The sequence below is a fragment of the Pagrus pagrus genome (genome assembly GCF_965226575.1).
Source record: "Pagrus pagrus genome assembly, chromosome: 15".
Classification (NCBI taxonomy): Eukaryota; Metazoa; Chordata; class Actinopteri; order Spariformes; family Sparidae; genus Pagrus; species Pagrus pagrus.
Genome location: NC_140199.1, coordinates 27,277,675 through 27,295,691, shown reverse-complemented (window position 1 = coordinate 27,295,691; position 18,017 = coordinate 27,277,675). Strand labels below are relative to the sequence as shown.

At 42.3% G+C, this 18,017-nt stretch overlaps 1 protein-coding gene across 1 annotated transcript in view; it reads left to right on the top strand.

Moving 5' to 3' along the window:
- Nucleotides 1–320: 320 nt before the first annotated feature.
- The window catches only part of LOC311270875 (neurotrypsin), a 42,178-nt gene continuing 24,481 nt past the window's right edge, over nt 321–18,017 (top strand). Inside the window, exons 1-2 of the mRNA XM_084376094.1 lie at nt 321–555; nt 14,860–14,902. Coding sequence (XP_084232220.1) covers nt 484–555; nt 14,860–14,902 — 115 coding nt within the window. The 5' untranslated portion in view covers nt 321–483. The remainder of the gene's footprint in view (nt 556–14,859; nt 14,903–18,017) is intronic.

Here is an 18,017-nt window from a genome sequence, read left to right as displayed (position 1 = left end):
TATATTATATAAGATAAGATACACTGTTGCAATATCACTATTGTAAGACTATCTTAAAGTCTGCAAATCAATTATTCACAGAGCGTTCATGTTAGATAGCCTATAAAGCCTATAAAACCTTTGATTTGAAAGGGGAAACCAAGACGCGATGCCTTACCGCTGCACTTTGTTGTGTGTGTGTGTGTGTGTGTGTGTGTGTGTGTGTGTGTGTGTGTGTGACAGAGAGAGAGAGAGAGAGAGAGAGAGAGAGAGAGAGAGAGAGCGACATTTTGGTATGCGCTCCCCTCACCAACAGCGCGTCATTTATAGCTCGGTCTGGATCGGGTTGGACGTCTGGAGTTGAGTTGAGTGCGGACCACAGTCGGTGTGTCTGACTGTGTTTTCCCGTCCATTTCTTATCGGTCGGAGAAGGATTATCAGAAGGCGGGGTGAGCTGCTGAAGGTGTGTGTGGAAGGTGTGGAGGAGATGGTTCCTTCAGCAGGATGGACCGGAGGAAAGTCGTGCCCGGGTTCGTCCCCTGCTGTCTGTTACTGGCCCTGTGCGTCTCTGCAGAGGTAAGCAGGCTGCTGCCAGCCGCCCTCAGCCTATATAGAGCTGATGTTTACGATGTGTCACTTAGCCTGGAGCGGGATTTGACACGTTTTATATAAGGGAGGACATGTGCGACCATCTGATTTAATTCCACAGAAATATATCACGTTATTCTGCGAATCTGTAGCCTGCTGCTTCCTCCACTGGGTATTTAGCCGAAAGTTGAGGCAGCACTTTCTTGTCTTGAGCCAGGCTCAGGTAACAACGTTTTTACCACAAATGATAATAAGCTTATCATTATCTGGTGATGTGATCCAAAATAGAATTCCAAATTCTTCCAAATAGAATTTTTAAATTATAGTTTTGTTTTTTAAAGCTCTAGCAGCTGTTGATTATACTACAAGTCATACAGATCTGACTGCCAGACAACCATATGCATACATACATGAAAACACACACATGACATGACACATGACATGAAAAAGCTCACAAGTAGATATTTGACTAAGTCCTCTTGCTTCAGATGACCGAACATTCTCAGCTGTCTCCTGATTGATAAGTATGTTCAGTCTTTTGTGTGTAAAGACACAACATTAATTAATAAATTAGGCTACAAATGTTTTCTGTGTCTGTGTCTGTGTTGTCTGAGGGTTGTCATTGTCCACAAAACATCTACTGTTTTGTGGACAATGTCAGGGCATATTATTTTACCCAATAACCATTTAAACAGCCTCAGACTAAAGCTGAGATTTAGCACTTCATGCTCATTGTCTTGGTTCAGATCCAATGTGCTGGACTGCAGAGAAAACAGGACAAAAATGTCCAAATGTCACAACCTGTCCAGTCATTCTTCCATTGGCAGCTGGTCTGACTACTTCATGTTATCAGCAGGTCAAAGTCTATACTTTCTTTTATTCATATCACATCCCTGCAGATAAGTGAGAAGGGAAACACCAGAGTTTAATAGCTCTGTCACGTAAGGCTGGTTCAAGTGCTTCAGAGGGACTTGAACTGATTTCAGAACCCACAAACTGTGTTAAAATACAAAAATGTAAAATAAACTACATTAACATGGTTAACTAAAACAATTCCTGACCACCACAAATCTCAAAGAATACAAAATTTCATCCATCAGTGGAGCTGACAGGTACTCCGTTGCAGCTGTGGTGGTCCATAGCAGATACGCAAGATGCCGGAGCACGGCTCATCAATTCAGCCGAATTCAGCACAGAGCAGACAGGAAGTCAGACACCAGATCATTTTTATAATAAAACACTCCGTGTTGACGCCAGCACAAAAATCTCAAAAAAGAGACGAATCCAAGCAAGTCAACCCTTCTTCTAATCCTTCGGTTGGGAACACTAACCTTTCGTCTGTTAGTTATTGTGTGCATAACACATACATGTATAATTGCGATTGCGTGTGATTCTGTAATTACCGCAGGAACTCCTCAGTCTTGCCACTCCGCTGTCCGGCAGTGCAACTGCTGCACTCAAAATGGAGCCGTGGGTGTTGACGGACAAGGGAGCGTAGAGCATAACTGTAGCGGAGCCGTTTCGCAACAGGCATGCAACCAGTGGAATTCTAGGGCAACCAATTAACCTAACTTGTCTTTGGATTGTGGGAGGAAGCTGGAGTACCTAGAGAGACCCCACATAGACAACATGCAAACTCAGCGCAGAGAGGCTCTGCCACAGCCACGTCTCGAACCCAGGACCTTCTTGCTGTGAGGCAACAAATGGACATAAGACTTAAATTAGGCTGTTCTCTGGTGGCCCTAAGCACTGTCTTATACCCGTTTTCCACTGGTCAAAAATCCCACTTAAACCCGCTAATATCTGGATTTGTGTGTATTGGGAATGTGTACACTTGGCATTTACACCCGGGCCAATTTACTCTGCAGTCGACACAGGGTTTTACAACCTTGGCTCGCCTTGGCTTTGAATTAAAAGTAAGACCCAGGCGAACACACTAAATTCTGACATATTTCATGCCGCGGAAAGTGATGACGCGTTAACAACATCCGGTGGTGGCGCGTAAATCAGATACTGTAGTTAAATGTACACACCAGTGACCAACATAACATTGTCAGCAGGGGTCTACAATATAAATGGCCCGGTGGCCCGGACGTACTTTTAAAACCGTCAGGGCCACCAGAACGCTCCAAGCACTGGCCCGGTGGGGCCAGCATGGATTAAGGTTCTCCGTCGCTACGACGGATTTCTGTCATTCAAATGTAACAGAGGCGACTTGTGAGATCAATGTAGATCGGAGGAGAACAGTTGGCTGATGTTTATTGACAGATTGTCACACTCTACAGCCAATGGTATCGTTAACAGCGTGTGCTCGCCTGACCAATGACAGTGTAGTGACCCACACAGGGCGGGATCTCAACACAGAGCGGCGCTAAAGTTTAGCTGCTTAGCTAGCAAGGACTCGTTGCGCTGCTACGTTATCAGTTGAGTTTAGTCAGCACGTGAGAACTCATCTGACACGGAGAGTCTCCTGTTGTGTGCTACATGTGTGAAATAACAACTATAGTCTGGACTTTGTCTGCAGTGTATCTGTGTAAACGGCTTCATTCAGCGCCTCTCCCTCCCCTCTGGCACCGTGAGTTACCATGGTTACAGGAACGCCCTGAAACATTATAATGATGATCAATAAGAAGCTTTTGGTTAGTTTGACAGTACAGAGTCATGAATGTTGCCTGATTGTAGCTCAATGCTGAAATGCTGACTGACAAGGCTGCAAAAGTTGCTGTCTGTATGATGTATTTTTCTGTTAAACGATAAGAGGCTCACTTTAAACAATATTATTAATAATAATAATTAATGATAATGATGATGAGAAGAAGAAGTAGAAAAATAGCGTACTGAAAAGTTCTGTAGATGGTTGATTATTTGAAAGAGTAAAACTTGAGAGAAGCTTGGCATAAAAAAGGGACAGATTGATTTCATAGATTGAAAATTACATTGAAAAGACAAAAAACATTTTAAGTGTGAATAGAACAGCTGTTCAGATCATCCTCCTGTAAAACACTGTTGGTCAAATATTTAAACTTGATGTCTGCACTAGAGAACATGGTGTGGGGTGAGGCTGTAAATCTTATCTTATTTTTTTAGCACGTGTCAAGTAAAACGCCCTGTAACATGGAGGGGGGCGCAAAAATCAACCAACTGAGGAGGGGATGGAGGAAGAACTGATTGTGCTTGAGTAATGCAGCACTGTTTGCACTTGATTTATGTATTTCCACTTTTTGACCTCAGTACTGCAGTATTAAAATAAATGTTATTAAATCAAATTGTTCTTTTTCGTTATTATGGGGATCGATTCCTGGGCCAGTGGTTACAATGGTGGGGCCAGTGATCTTCAAAAATTTCAAATTTCCCTTATTGTCTACCCCTGGTCAGTGGCCTCCATGCTGCCTACTGCTTGCTTGTGTTTACTTTTACTGGTGTTGTTTCCTGTTTCTGGCGCATTTGTGCTACTATTAGCTACTATAAGCATGTGAAAGGCAGAACGCCTCTGCAGGGAGAATATATGTTATAATATGATATAATATAAGATATAATATGTAACATTTCTGCATTAACTAGACCTCTGCTATATATTTTGTTGAGTTGTGTACTTGCATTATCCCAAAATGTTCCAACAATGTTCAAACCCGGAGAAATCAACAAGTTTACTCAAGACAATGGTTTGTGTCATTTGGTCCCATGTCACTCTGAGAGAGTCAGAGAGTGATGTAGGAAGTTGAAAAACAAGACTAAACATAACCTGAATAAAAATTAAGACGTAACCATGTCTGGGAACATTTCTGCCTGAGTCACATAGATAGATTTTCATCAGCAATGGTGGTTGTTTAATGTTCTGTTCACTACCAGTGAGCCAAATTTTCGACTGCGTTACTTGCACAAGTGTTAACTTTTTTTGAGAGAGCCAGACTACTACTGTACACAGTGTTTGAGTTCATGTCAACTCTCACTGAACTCAGCCCTCACCAGAGACTCTAGTTCTCTCTTCTTTTTCCCCTCTCCTCTGTGTAATGTTACGTTCATGAAATAAAATACATTTTCCCTCCAGCTCCAGTTGGAAGACAGCATTACAGTACATAATCACCTGACACTGGAGGTCACCTCTGCAAATTGCTGCTGCAGGGTTGATAAGTAAGAATGAAGATAAATCAGTTTAAAAGTAATCTCTGAGCTCTCCTTCCATCCGCAAATGGCTCCGGAACAGAGCAGACTCCGATGTTTATTTCTCCAGAAGGTCTGGCACTGCATCCGACTCTCTCCTCCAAAGCTGAATGCCTCTGAGCAGCTGAGCAGCAGCTCTGCCTCCCACTTTGCCCAGTCCTCCCCACACAAGCAAAAGTCTTTTGCTAGCGGCAGAAATTACATATTGTGTGTTTAACACATTCATGCTATTAACCTGCCTTAAATCTGATGACACCTGTGCAGTATGTCATACTCTGTGCCATACTACTTTTGTGAATTAAAATAAAACACACATTCATGCCCATGCATATGTGTTTTATCTTTATCACATGCCCAGGCATAGTCACTGAAAGTTCAGAAACAAACGTGGAAAAACACAGCTACTCCTCATTTTTCCTTAACCCCATGTTTTCTACCATATCCATATGAAAGAATAACTTTCTGATCTGTACGACCCCATGGACTACATCGATGAATGCTATCACCGATTCTGCACCATGAATGACACGAATAAAGACCATGACGGGGACTGATCCACTTCGACACTAACCTTAAAGCAATCTTGACTATCAGACTCCTTCCATATCTCCCCAGACAAATCAAGATGCTCTGAGGTCAGTGATAATTTGATATCATCAACAACAACTTCTCTGCTTTAGATGCCATGACAGCTCTTGTCGATGTACTTCACAAGGAATTCCTCCAGCTAAGCAAAAGCCTTGAGTTAAGCCAGGAAAAACCCTCCACACTAAACAAAGAAAAACAAATCTCTGCAACAGTCCATCACCTCACTCATGACCCAGCTTGCGTCCATTACGAAAGAGAACAAGGACATGAAAGAAACCATTCAAGATCTATAATCATGCAGCATGAGAGAAACTCTTGATTTTACCATTATCCAAGAGCAAATGCACGATGATAACCCAGAGCAGCTGATTAAGGATTTCATGACTGCTCATCTCAAAAAATCTCAGGACATAGTTCACCACATCAGACTCAAAAACACTGTGAACAAATGTCCACGTCACAGTGTTATGGCAGACATCTGAAAGGTATGGTTAATGGACTTAATGATCCGTTGCCCCGTGAAATACTGGACAGACGCAAAACACTACCCCAAATCAGAAACAACACATACTGGAAGGGAAAAAAACCTCTCAGCTGACAAGTTGTACATTGATGGCAAAATCTTAACCCCCTGGCTATTCTAATCACCCCATAACGCACTCTTTAAGACTTCAGACTTAAGGTCATCAACCACATAAACCAACTTCAAGCAGATGTATGTCAGATCAAATAAAATGTTTTCCGCCCACTTTAATTCAAGGCAAAGAGGTGTAGCAGTTTCAATACATGAAAGCATCTTATTTATCTGAAAAAAAAAACCATTACAGAGCCTGACGGACAATTTATCATAATAAATATCACGATTCACAACAACCCAAACCCATTGCATGTCTCTATGGTCCAAATAACGATAATTAATCCTTTTTCACACCTTTTTCAACTCTTTCTCTAATCTTTCTGACTAGAATTGGAAATGCACTTGAGAAACCACTTACAATAACAGAACTCTCAATGCACTCAAACTCATGCCCAACAAAAAATCACCAGGGCCTGATGGCTTCCCTGCTGAGTTCGACAAAGACTTTTAGGAATACACTGTCTCCTGTGGACACAATAGATTAATAGCAGAAAAAAAAATCAATTATTCGCCATCTTTATTGAACCGCTTGCAGCAGCCATCCGACAAGAAATAAACAGCACGGGAATCCGAACAAAAAACATACACCATAAGATTAGCCTTTATGCTGATGACATTCTACTTTACCTGCAAAATCCTTCACCTTTATTACCATCTTCTGGAGTCCTTCTGGATAGACATAGAAAAACATTATGCAACGAAATACATATTTCTTCCATGCCATTCAGAAGCCGCTCAATCACACAACACCCTTGTTTCAAAAACCCTACCATAGCTACAACTCTTACAGCCTGGTAGAAACACCACACTCCCACCCCCAAACATATTCCAATCTGGCTTCTCATTGGATTAAAAAAACACTAAACTTCATGTGACTGGTGTGCTTCTGCGTTGTGTTGGTTTGAATGATGCTGTGACACCGTGACCTCTTTGGAGATGATCTCCGTTTATTTTGACAGAACGAGTAACAAGCAGAATCTCCATATAAATAATACTGTCCACTCCAGCTCCTCTCCCACAGGAGAATTGTACAAAAGGGCAGTACGTAGTAAAACATTTTACAGTGAATAAACTACATATTCAGCAAAACATGCCTGACAGAATGAGTAACAAGCAGAACCTCCATCCATGTAAATAATACTGTCCACTCCAGGTCCTATACAAATAAAATAAAGATAAAGATATCGACAAACCGGAAGTTAGTTCGGTTTGTCTTAACTTCAAGCTAGCGGCTTTCAACTGTTAAAACTGCTATTTTTAAATGCTACTCTGTTGGCATGTACACATTGTTAGGCAGGAACAGACATAATAATAACGTTGAGAGTATAATAAACAAAGAGAAACATTAGGATGGTTTATGATTATCAACTGAATGAAACAATGACACCCACCTCTCCCACAGGAGAATTGTACAAAAGGGCAGAGGTGGGGAACCCAGAAAGCATTTATAGTAGGGACCACCGAAGAAGAAATTAAAGAGGAGGAGCTCCGAGCTACACACACAGTCTACACATATTAGATTTGGAGGCATTTTCTTGTCAGGCAGTAACAGATTTTTTGTAATTATATACACATTTGATTCAACACACAGGTTGACCCTGTTACATTCACCCCTCCAGAATTACACAAAATTCCAAAACAAAAGTAAAACAAAACCTGCCCAAAACCACAAATAAACACGGCCCAAGGCAAACTAGCCAGCAATATCAGCCACCCTAAAAAAAGGGTTAAGAGACCAGAGACCTGCCTTTTACACCACACAAATAGGCCATACATCATCGCAAAATAAACATTTCCATAAAAAAAAAAATTACAATGTAGGCTCAATATACATCGCATAGGAACTCTCATAGAAACAGTTGAATACAGTATCCAGAATCACACATGTATGACAGAGGACTGAACTTGTTCAACACCAAGAAGTGTTTCAACTTGAGTCATCAACTCAATTAAACGACATACTGGCCTAATGACTCTACCAAAATGTGAAATAAGTCTATGACCAATATCAGATTCCCCGAGGCCAGTAGGGTCAACAGGCGGAGGCTGTGACTGAATGGAAGAGTAAGGGGAGGCACCCTCACCACCCAACCCACCAAGGGCAGAAGAGGATGTCTCAGGTAGAGGTGGAAGATCTGTGATAAGGTCTGTGTCGATGGTGGACTATTCGACCCATGATGTTGTACGGTCCTCATCACACTCACTTAAACAGGACAGGGGATCAGCAAGAGAGGTCACAACTGTTGCAGCTCCAGTGTCCACAGCTGACATGTCAGGTTCATGTACATAAGTGGTTGTCATCCAAACACACATCCAAGGGCAAAAAGTTCACTTGAAGGAGCAAGTTGCAGTGCACCACACGCTCATGCCCATCCTGATCCCTGATCCGGTAGATATGAAGAGCAGGTTTAGAGTCCACAACTGTATAGACGACAGGCTCCCATTTGTCAGAAAGCTTCCGCTTGCCGCGGATTCCCTTGTTTGCCACCAGCACCTGGTCACCCAGTGCAAGAGGCACACCTTTAGTCCTTTTGTTGTACTGGTCAGTCTGGTGTTTCTGCTCCACTTCACTGTCATCCACAAGTGTCTTCTCATAGGTGTTATACTCACAAACGGTGTCGTCATGAAGGACATTCCGGAACATGAGGTCAACGGGCAGTCTGGTAACCTGCCCGAACATCAAATAGAATGGTGCAAATCCTGTGGTTTCATGGGCAGTGCAATTGTACATAAAAGTCATGGACTGGATCATCTGTGGCCATTTATGCATTGCTCTTGGGGGGAGAGATCTTAACATGTTGCCAAGGGTGCGGTTAAATCTCTCTGTCGTCCCGTTCCCCATAGGATGGTAGAGTGACGTCCGAGATTTACCAACATCACACAACTCCAGGAGCTCAGCAATCAACTCGCTCTCAAAGTTCGCTCCCTGGTCTGAGTGTACACGCTGAGCAAAGCCAGTACCACACAGCACCACACAGTTAAGAAGAGCACTTTTGAGTCCCTCAAACGCTTTTTCACAAGCTGGAGTCCAATCATGAGGAGTCAACTCTCGGAAAGTACCAGCTCTCCCACGACCATGGAGGCCTTTAATTCTCCTCTTCTGGCCTGCAGTCAAAGCGTAGAGTGGCTTAGCAATCCGAGAGCATCCTGGGATTAAATGTTGGTAAAACATCACCATGCCAACGAATGACCTCACTTTCTTTGGGGATGGGGTAAGTCCATCGGCATCCATGAGATCTCCCTTTTGGAAGCCGGTTATGACCCTCACTTTTTCCTGGTCAACTGGAACTCCATTGGCATCCATCACATGACCCAGGAACCTTACAGACCGTCTGAGAAGGTAACACTTTTTCTGTGCAAGCTTCAGATTGCTGGCCCTCAGACAAGAGAAAACGACTTCAGGACATTTTAGGGCCTCCTCTTCTGAAGGTGCGAACACCAGCAAGTCATCAAGATAGCAAAGGAGACTGGAAAAGTCACCGAAGATGCTGAGGATCATTCTCATGAAGGACGCTGGACTGTTGCATAGCCCCTGAGGAAGTCTGTTGTACTCATAAAGGCCAAGCGGTGTAGTGAAGGCTGTGTAGTGCCTGTCAGACTCATGAAGGGGGATGTTATAAAATCCTGATGTGAGATCCATGGTACTGAAGAGGCCATTTCCACCAAGGGCAGCAAGACAGTCGGACTGATGGGGTAAAGGGTGGGCATCATTTACAGTCTTGGCATTAAGCCAGCAGAAGCCAGTGCAGATCCTCAAGCCCCCTGATTTTTTCCAAACCATCACCAATGGTGAGGCATAGTCACTGATGGACTTGCTGATGATGTCCTTCATCTCCATCTCTGACAACACCGCTCTCAGCTTTGGATAGTGTGCTGGGGGAACTCGTCGAAAGGGTAGTTGAAAGGGGCGGTCATCAGTGAGGTGAATACAGTGGACAAACTCCTTGGCTTCACCACAGTCCAGCTTGTCTTTAGAGAAGACATCCTGATAAGTCAACACCAGCTCAGCCAACCTTGTCTTCCACTCATCTGACACCTCACAGCCACTGATGTCTACGTCAGTTACCCCACAGTCTTTAAGCAGCTGCAACAGGTCAGGTGCCGTACCCAATGATGGAGCAGGTCCGGTCAGTTGGTCATTCTGAGATTTGCACAGCCCTTGAACAATGGGAACATCCTCAACAGCAACACAGGTGAATACATCAGCAATCTTGGCATTGTGCTGCAGTGTCACTGGGCACAGTGTGGGGTTGAGGACCTTCATTGGGACCCAGCGATCCTCCCACATGGGTGTTATGACTCGCCCCACCATGATGTTCTTAGGAGTGGAACGGGCGGATGAAGGCTCGACCATGTCAGTGCTCCCTGGTGACATTGGAGCAGATGGTGGCAGTTTCCCCCACACCACATATTCTTTCTGTGGCAGCAAGGTGACAGCTTGTTGCAACTTTACTGTGCCAACCTTGTCTGGCATCTCGGGGCCTGACCAACAGGAGATACAGGTCAGCAGCTGGAGAAACTGTTTACATTCCTGGTCAGTGGGCCGGAGTACATTGCTCCCGATGATGAGTTTGTCTCTACCCTGGTACTACAATGTTAGTACAACAAACCTGGATCCATAAATCTCAATGTCCAAATCATAGATACATTTAGGGTGTGTGAGAAGGCCCCCACATCCGATGAGCACCACATTCCCTGGTACAGGCCGAGGAGTCAAGACAACACCAGCAGCTCTAAGCTTAGACTCCGCTTCCTCACCAAGTGTGCATGACATGCTCCCTGAATCAAGCATCCCTCTCAGATTAGACTGGCCACTGATTGAAACTGGAGCATAAAACAACTCACTTGCTCCTTCAACTCTTTGTGACCCCACAAGGATCACTGTCTTGTCAGGAGGGTATATATTGCAACAGTTCATGTACACAGACTGAAGATCTGGCGCACTGGTGAGGGTGTCTTGAACACTGCCCATGCTGCCCCTCGCGTCACATGGGTTGGCTAGTTTAAAGGGGCCGCGGAGGAAGGGGGCATTGGCATGGCTGGATTTCTTGAAGTCTTTGAGCACTCACGCCTCATATGGCCAGGGCTGTAACAGTTGAGACACAGCCTGTACAGTCTACAGTGTGCATGGGTTGTGTGTTCTCCTGAGCCACAAACTTTGCATGACGTGTGTTGAGCACTCTGCTGGCCACGGGAAGGGCTAGGCTGGTGGGTGCGCCTTTGACCAGTAGAAAGGGAAGCAGTGTACAAGGACAGAACTTTGTCAAACATAGCCACCAACTGTTGAGTGCAGGGATCAGCTGCTGGGGGTCCGGAAGCGCTGGGAGATGGGGGGGCAGCATGCATAGGAGGCAAGGGGCATGAAATGGAAGGCAGTCGCAAATTCACAGCTCCATCAGGTGACTGAGGCTGGCCAATGGCTGCAGTGGATGAGAGGGAGGGCATAGGGTGAGATGCTGTCTCACATGTCACTGGGACAGGCACTGGATCAGCTGTGTGGCAGGTGACATCAACAGGACCCTGACCTGGGGCAGAAACACATCTTGCATTTTGCGAGTGAACTACATTTATTCTTGTTTTCCTCACATGACTATCCAGCCGGTCCTGGACCTCAGTTGCAGTCCACTTCTCAGGAGCCTTCAGTTGAAATGACAAGGCGAGACTCGGATCAGGATAGTGATTAATAAACATCATGACAACTTCTGCACTGGGGTCTTCCACCAGTTTGCCCCATCTGCGAAGACACTCATCAGCAGCAGTCAATGCCAGTCAACCTGGACATTATCAGGTCAAACATTTCTGCAAGTGTTTTACAGTCCATTCTAGATAGGTAACACCTCATCATATTCTCCCATTCATGAATGGAGAATGCATCCGTGTGGTCACCTTTAAAGTATGGCGGCGCTTTGGTGTCTGACTGAACAACAACTTTCAGCTGTGACTGATCGTGGCGAGGGGAAGGCTGGCTGTCAGGAGACTGTGGCTGGCTGCAGCAGGGTTGGTGCATGGTGCTGAGATTCGCTGTGATACTATTAACAATCTGTTTTGCCAAATCAGTAATTATGTTACCCAGTGCCTCAGTAGTGATAATGTGTAATTATATACACATTTGATTCAACACACAGGTTGATCCAGTTACATTCACATCATGGATTAATAAAGGTATCACACACCTTAGGCATGTCTTCCATAACAACACTCCAATCTCATTCCCCAATTTGGTCCAGAAGTACGACATCAGGGAGAATCAGTTTTTAGAATTTCTCCAAGTAAAATCCTCTATTCAGACCAAACTCAATGTTAAATCACTTAACCACTGATTTAAGACTTAATCAACATCACAAGTAAAAATTAAATCTAAAAAATCTATCCCAAATCTTCCCTTCAATAAAAATGGTAACAAGATCTACACATCACCCAGATGCCGACTTCTGGATCCAAATCTGCAAAAACATCTTCTCCGTATACACCAATACTAGCATTCAAGTGATACAATACAAGATTATTCACGGAGTACACTACACTGGGAAAAGGATATTTCAAATGGGTTTGTATACATTTAGAAATCTACTCACACTGCACACAAAACATCACAGCTACAGTGCCTATAAAAACTATTCACCCCCTTAATTGTTTCCCAGTTTTATTGCTTTTATAAATGGAATCATGGTCAACATACAAAAGATATTAAATAAACAGAAAATTAACACAAAAACATCCTCAATGAGAAAGTAAAAACAGATCTCTATAAAGCAATGTCAATTAATTAAAAATGTATTATTTAGAATAAGTAATTGTATAAGTATTCAACCCTTTCAAGTCAGTATTTAGTAGATGCACCCTTGGCCTCAATCAAAGTCTTTGTGTATAGGTCTCAATCAGGCTTGCACATCTGGACACTGCAATTTTACTCCATTCTTCTTTGCAAAACTGCTCAAGCTCTGTCAGGTTGCACGGGGATCGGACATAATCAGCCCTTTTCAAGTCCAGCCACAAATTCTCTATTGGATTGAGGTCTGAGCTTTGACTCTGCCACTCAAGAACATTCAAGTTATTGTCTTTAAACCATTTCTGTGTAGCTTTCGCTGTACGCTTCGGGTCATTGTCTTACTGGAAAATAAATCTTCTCCCAAGTCCTAGTTCTCTTGCAGACTTAATCAGGTTGTCCTCCAGGATTTCCCTACATTATGCTGCATTCATTTTACCCTCTACCTTTACAAGCCTTCCAGGGCCTGCTGCTGAGAAGCATCCCCACACCATGATGCTGCCACAACCATGCTTCACGGTGGGGATGGTGTGTTTGTAGTGATGTGCAGTGTTTGGTGTCCGCCAAACATGGCATCTAGTCTGATGGCCAAAAAGCTCCATTTTGGTCTCATCAGACCAAAGAACCATCTTCCAGTTGACCTTGGAGTCTCCAACATGCCTTTGGGTGAACTCTAGTTGAGATTTAATTAGCTTTCTTCAACAGTGGCTTTCTCTTCGACTCTCTCCCATAAAGCTTTGACCGGTGAAGAACCCAGGCAAAGGTTGTTGTATGCAGAGTCTCTCCAATCTCAGCTGCTGAAGCTTTTAACTCCTTCAGAGTAGTCATAGGTGTCTTGGTGGCCTCCCTCACTAGTCTCCCTCTTGCACAGTCACTCAATTTGTGAGGACGGCCTGCTCTAGGCAGATTTACACATGTTCCATATTCCATCCATTTCTAAATGATGGATTTTGTTTAGTGACTTGGAAATGTTTTTGTATCCATCCCCTGACTTATACTTTTCAATAACCTTTTCACAGAGTTGCTTGGAGTGTTGTTTTGTCTTCATGGTGTAATTGTAGCCAGGAATACTGATTAACAGTGACTGGACCTTCAGACACAGGTGTTTTTATACTATAATCACTTGAGACACATTCACTGCACTCAGGTCATCTCCATTTCACTAATTGTGAGACTGCTATCACCAATTGGCTGGACCTCTGTTGAATAAGGTTAGTTAATTTAAAGGGGGTGAATACTTATGCAATCACCTATTTTACATTATATATTATTAATTATTTTGGAGAAATCTTTTTTCACTTTGACATTGAAGATATTTTTGGAAATTTTTTGTTTTGTATATTTTTTGTATGTTGACCATGATTCCATTTATAAAAGCAATAAAATGGGAAAACAATTAAGGGGGTGAATACTATTTTTAGGCACTGTACATGCATGCTACATGCAACTGCACACCAATGGAACTATTCTGTCACTGAGAACCTCTATCTTCTCCTAGGCTGCCACATCCCACTATCCCCACACACACAAAAATATTCTTGACATAATCAACGATCTACTTTTTTAGTTTCCTCAACAACTTTCATTGGTGATTACCTCTTTTTGGCTGTCCACCATCTACAATGAACATGCACCATATATTTTTGCTCGCCCCTCTGGTAGCTTAGTATCTCATATCTGTTGCATTACACACAATTGATAGTGTTATCATATTATTTTTACTTTACTATGTTATTGTTGTTGCATCACATTAACTATCCTCAATATCATTGTAATTATTGTATCAATTTTTTTATTTTAATAATGTTCTAATAGAATTGTTAGTATTATTGTGTTTTCTCTCTCTTTCTCTCTCTCTCTCTCTCTCTCTCCCCTTCCTTTAATGTAATCCTATTTGTGTCACTACCTCGCATCCAGGCTTCATTGGTTCTTAGACCTAATACACTTCTAACTTACCTGGTTCACGATGAACATACTAGGACAAGCTGGAATAATTAGCTCTACAACACATTTAACGACAAGGAAATTCTTATCATATTAGTCTAAAAACATTGTACACAGTATATACTGTATGTGTTTGTTGTTTGATAACTGACTTTGACCTCTGTATTTGTTCCATGATGTTGCTTATCTTCCACAGGTCAATGAAGGTGGATACTTAGTGAATATTGTGCAGAGTGCAGGTAAGGCTTATCTTAAAGTCTTTATTCATGTGTGTCTGTTTTGGGGGAAATTGTAACGCTACATGAACCTTACTAAAATGAGTACTAATAGTAATCATTATAATGATAATAAAAATGATTAATATAAATGAATAATTATGGGTCACCACCCTGGAATCAGGGACCAATAGCCAAATGGGAAAACAGTCTCAAAAATATTCACTCTAAAATGTAAATATTTATAAAAAATATAGATAACAGAGAGAGAGAGAGAGAGAGAGAGAGAGAGAGAGAGAGCAAAAATTAGAACCTACTCAAATAGCAAGTGAACCAGTAGGTAAATTCATTACATGACTATACGTACACAGAAATCCATGAAGTATAAGCATGTGTGTCATATACTGGCAGAAAAAAGAAATCAGTGGCATATAACCCACAGAAAAGGAGAATTCTATATTGCTGCATGTATCAAACACTGTGGCTCCTTGTGCTAGACCAGATAGGACTGTCGGCAGGTGGTTGACAATTTACTGTGTGTTTTTTAATTCATGTAGAGAGAGATTCTGGAGTATTTCCACATCAGTGGTGGCATCATTCTCTAGTGAACTTGTTGAACCCCCCTTATTATTCCTCAGGCAAACAAACAATAAAATATGTTTTCACATGTAACACTTACAAAACTTCACCTTTCTGGTTGACATGCACTGGCCAGTGGCTATTTCCACATTCACCTATCGTAAATACTAAAAATGACACATACTTTAGTAGACAAGATAACAGTGTTTAGTCTTACTAAAAGGTCAGAAACTTCTCAACATCCTTCAGAAAGAGTCTGTTGAGAATAATCTGTGAGTGCCTCGTGTGCTGCAGAACCAGATATCATGTAGTCTTTCTTGTAACTTGCCACATCCAGAGGTGGATGTTGACATCTGTCAAGGGCCCATTCATGCACGCCTGTGACATAGTGAAGCACCCCTCACCACATACCCTTAAAATAAAATGGCATTTGTAGTCAAAACAATAATGCTGTGTGATGCACATGCTCATCCACCACCAATAGGAGTAGCTAGCTTAGCTATCAATTGCTGTAATTAAGACATTTCAGTGGTAACATAGCTACGCTGCTCTGGCGTTTACTGCTTAGTAACGTTAGCTGACAAAGTAATTATTAAACAAAAAGCCAGCCAGACAGTACATTGGTACGTTAGTTCCTTTGCAGTTTGCATTAGCAAGAAAGCTAACCTGGCTAACCTGTGGTAACAAGACGACAACAACCACAATATCAAATTATTTACACACAACTATTTGTCGTGCTCTGATGCAATGTTATCTTAACTGTCCAACAGGGAGAAACCCACATCATTTTTGTTCTGTGAATCAGCGTCCAATAACAACATCTACGGTTATTGAATGCTGTGAAAAATGTAATCTTCAGAAAGTCCAAGGCTAGGGTGAATCATTTTACCGTGTACCATGTCTCTTAAGGTCAGACTGTTTCTGTTCATATCCTTCCTCCCACCGGTCATGTCATAATAACTAATATCCTTTACCCTTAGCGGATACTCTAATCTAGTTTGCAGTCTACAGTATGGCCTTTATGCTCGCCTGTTGTTCTTTCCAGCCCTCCCTGTCTCGTCAACTCCTCTCTCTCCTCTCTCCCCTCCAGTCACAGCATGTCTATATATACAGTAAACCAGTGTGGGTTCATCCTGTGCCTCACAGTCACAGTTAAAGCAGTACAATCTGTGTAGATTTCCTAATTTGTATGCTTCATGCCCTATGGCAGTGAATATTCACTGGTCTGGAAACAAAGGTCTGACTTCAGACCTGTCAGATACTCCCACTGGAAAATAGATGAGTATTGAGTATTTTATGTTTGGCAGCTGTGTTGGCAAGAACCTACATGTGCCACTGTTGAGTAGCTGACTGCAGGGTTATGAGGAGATCAGGGTTGTTCTTGCTTCTTTTCATTTATTCATTCATAAAGACAACACACACTAATCAACATTTCTGTAGATGGGCCAATAAGGTGAAACCAAGGGTGTGTGTGTGTGTGTGTGTGTGTGTGTGTGTGTGTGTGTGTGTGTGTGTGTGTGTCTGTGCGTGCCACAGCACTGTCTTGTTAAACCACCATCTGCCCACCAGATGAATGTACTCAGGCTTCATAGAACTTGTTTTTACCAGTCACTAAATGATCCCATAACCATAGGAAGAGTTGTGAAGCTCCTTCTGACCCACTGATGAAGTGTGAAAACTATCAGTCAGCTCCTCGTGTCAAACAAAATAAAGATCATAAGTGGGAACAAAGCAGTGATCACTTGAGCAGCTCAACATTTTGTTTATTGGATCATGTAAACTCTTGGCTTACTTACGGAATTCAAAACGTGTGTTTTAAATGTGTCTCTAGTGTTTAACAGGAACAGAACTTACGATCAGCGGAAAGGGGTACCCCACTTTTACCTGCTCATTTTCTTAATAACTGCGAGCACACTGATCTTTTTTCTAGAGTCAACCTGCTAAAAGAAATAACTGACTCTACTACACAGGCAAAGAGAATGAAGAGTTGGAAACAGAATACACAACAGGCTTTTAAAAAGATGTGGCAAACAGAGATTGGGCAGCAGAGCAGCAGCTCCTGAAGAAATACGGAATCCATGAATCAGTAAGAAGTGTTACAGAAGCTGAGAGTAGATCTGATACCTGGAGCAGGCAGGGGAAAGGAACCTCTGCCAGAAGGTAGCAGAGAGTAGATGAGGCAGAATGAAACAACAGGGACATATTGCACAAAAGCTTAATATACAATATGTGAAATTGTAATCAGTAAAATGTCTAGTAACAACAGCTTAGAAATAGATGTACTGGAGTAAAGGTGAAAAGTAGTATAAAAAGAAAATACTCAATTATAAGTATACCTCATAATTGTACTTACTACTGTAACAAATTTAACAATATTTATTACCTTTAATGTACTGTATAGTGGCCATTGGGTCTTTTAAGGATATTTATTACAAAGATAAAATAATGTGAGATATTAAAAATGTATTTATGATATGGATCGGCTCCACTCAATTATTCATTGAGTGACATTTAGATTATAAAATGTGTGTTACATAACTGACTAAATTAATAACAAACA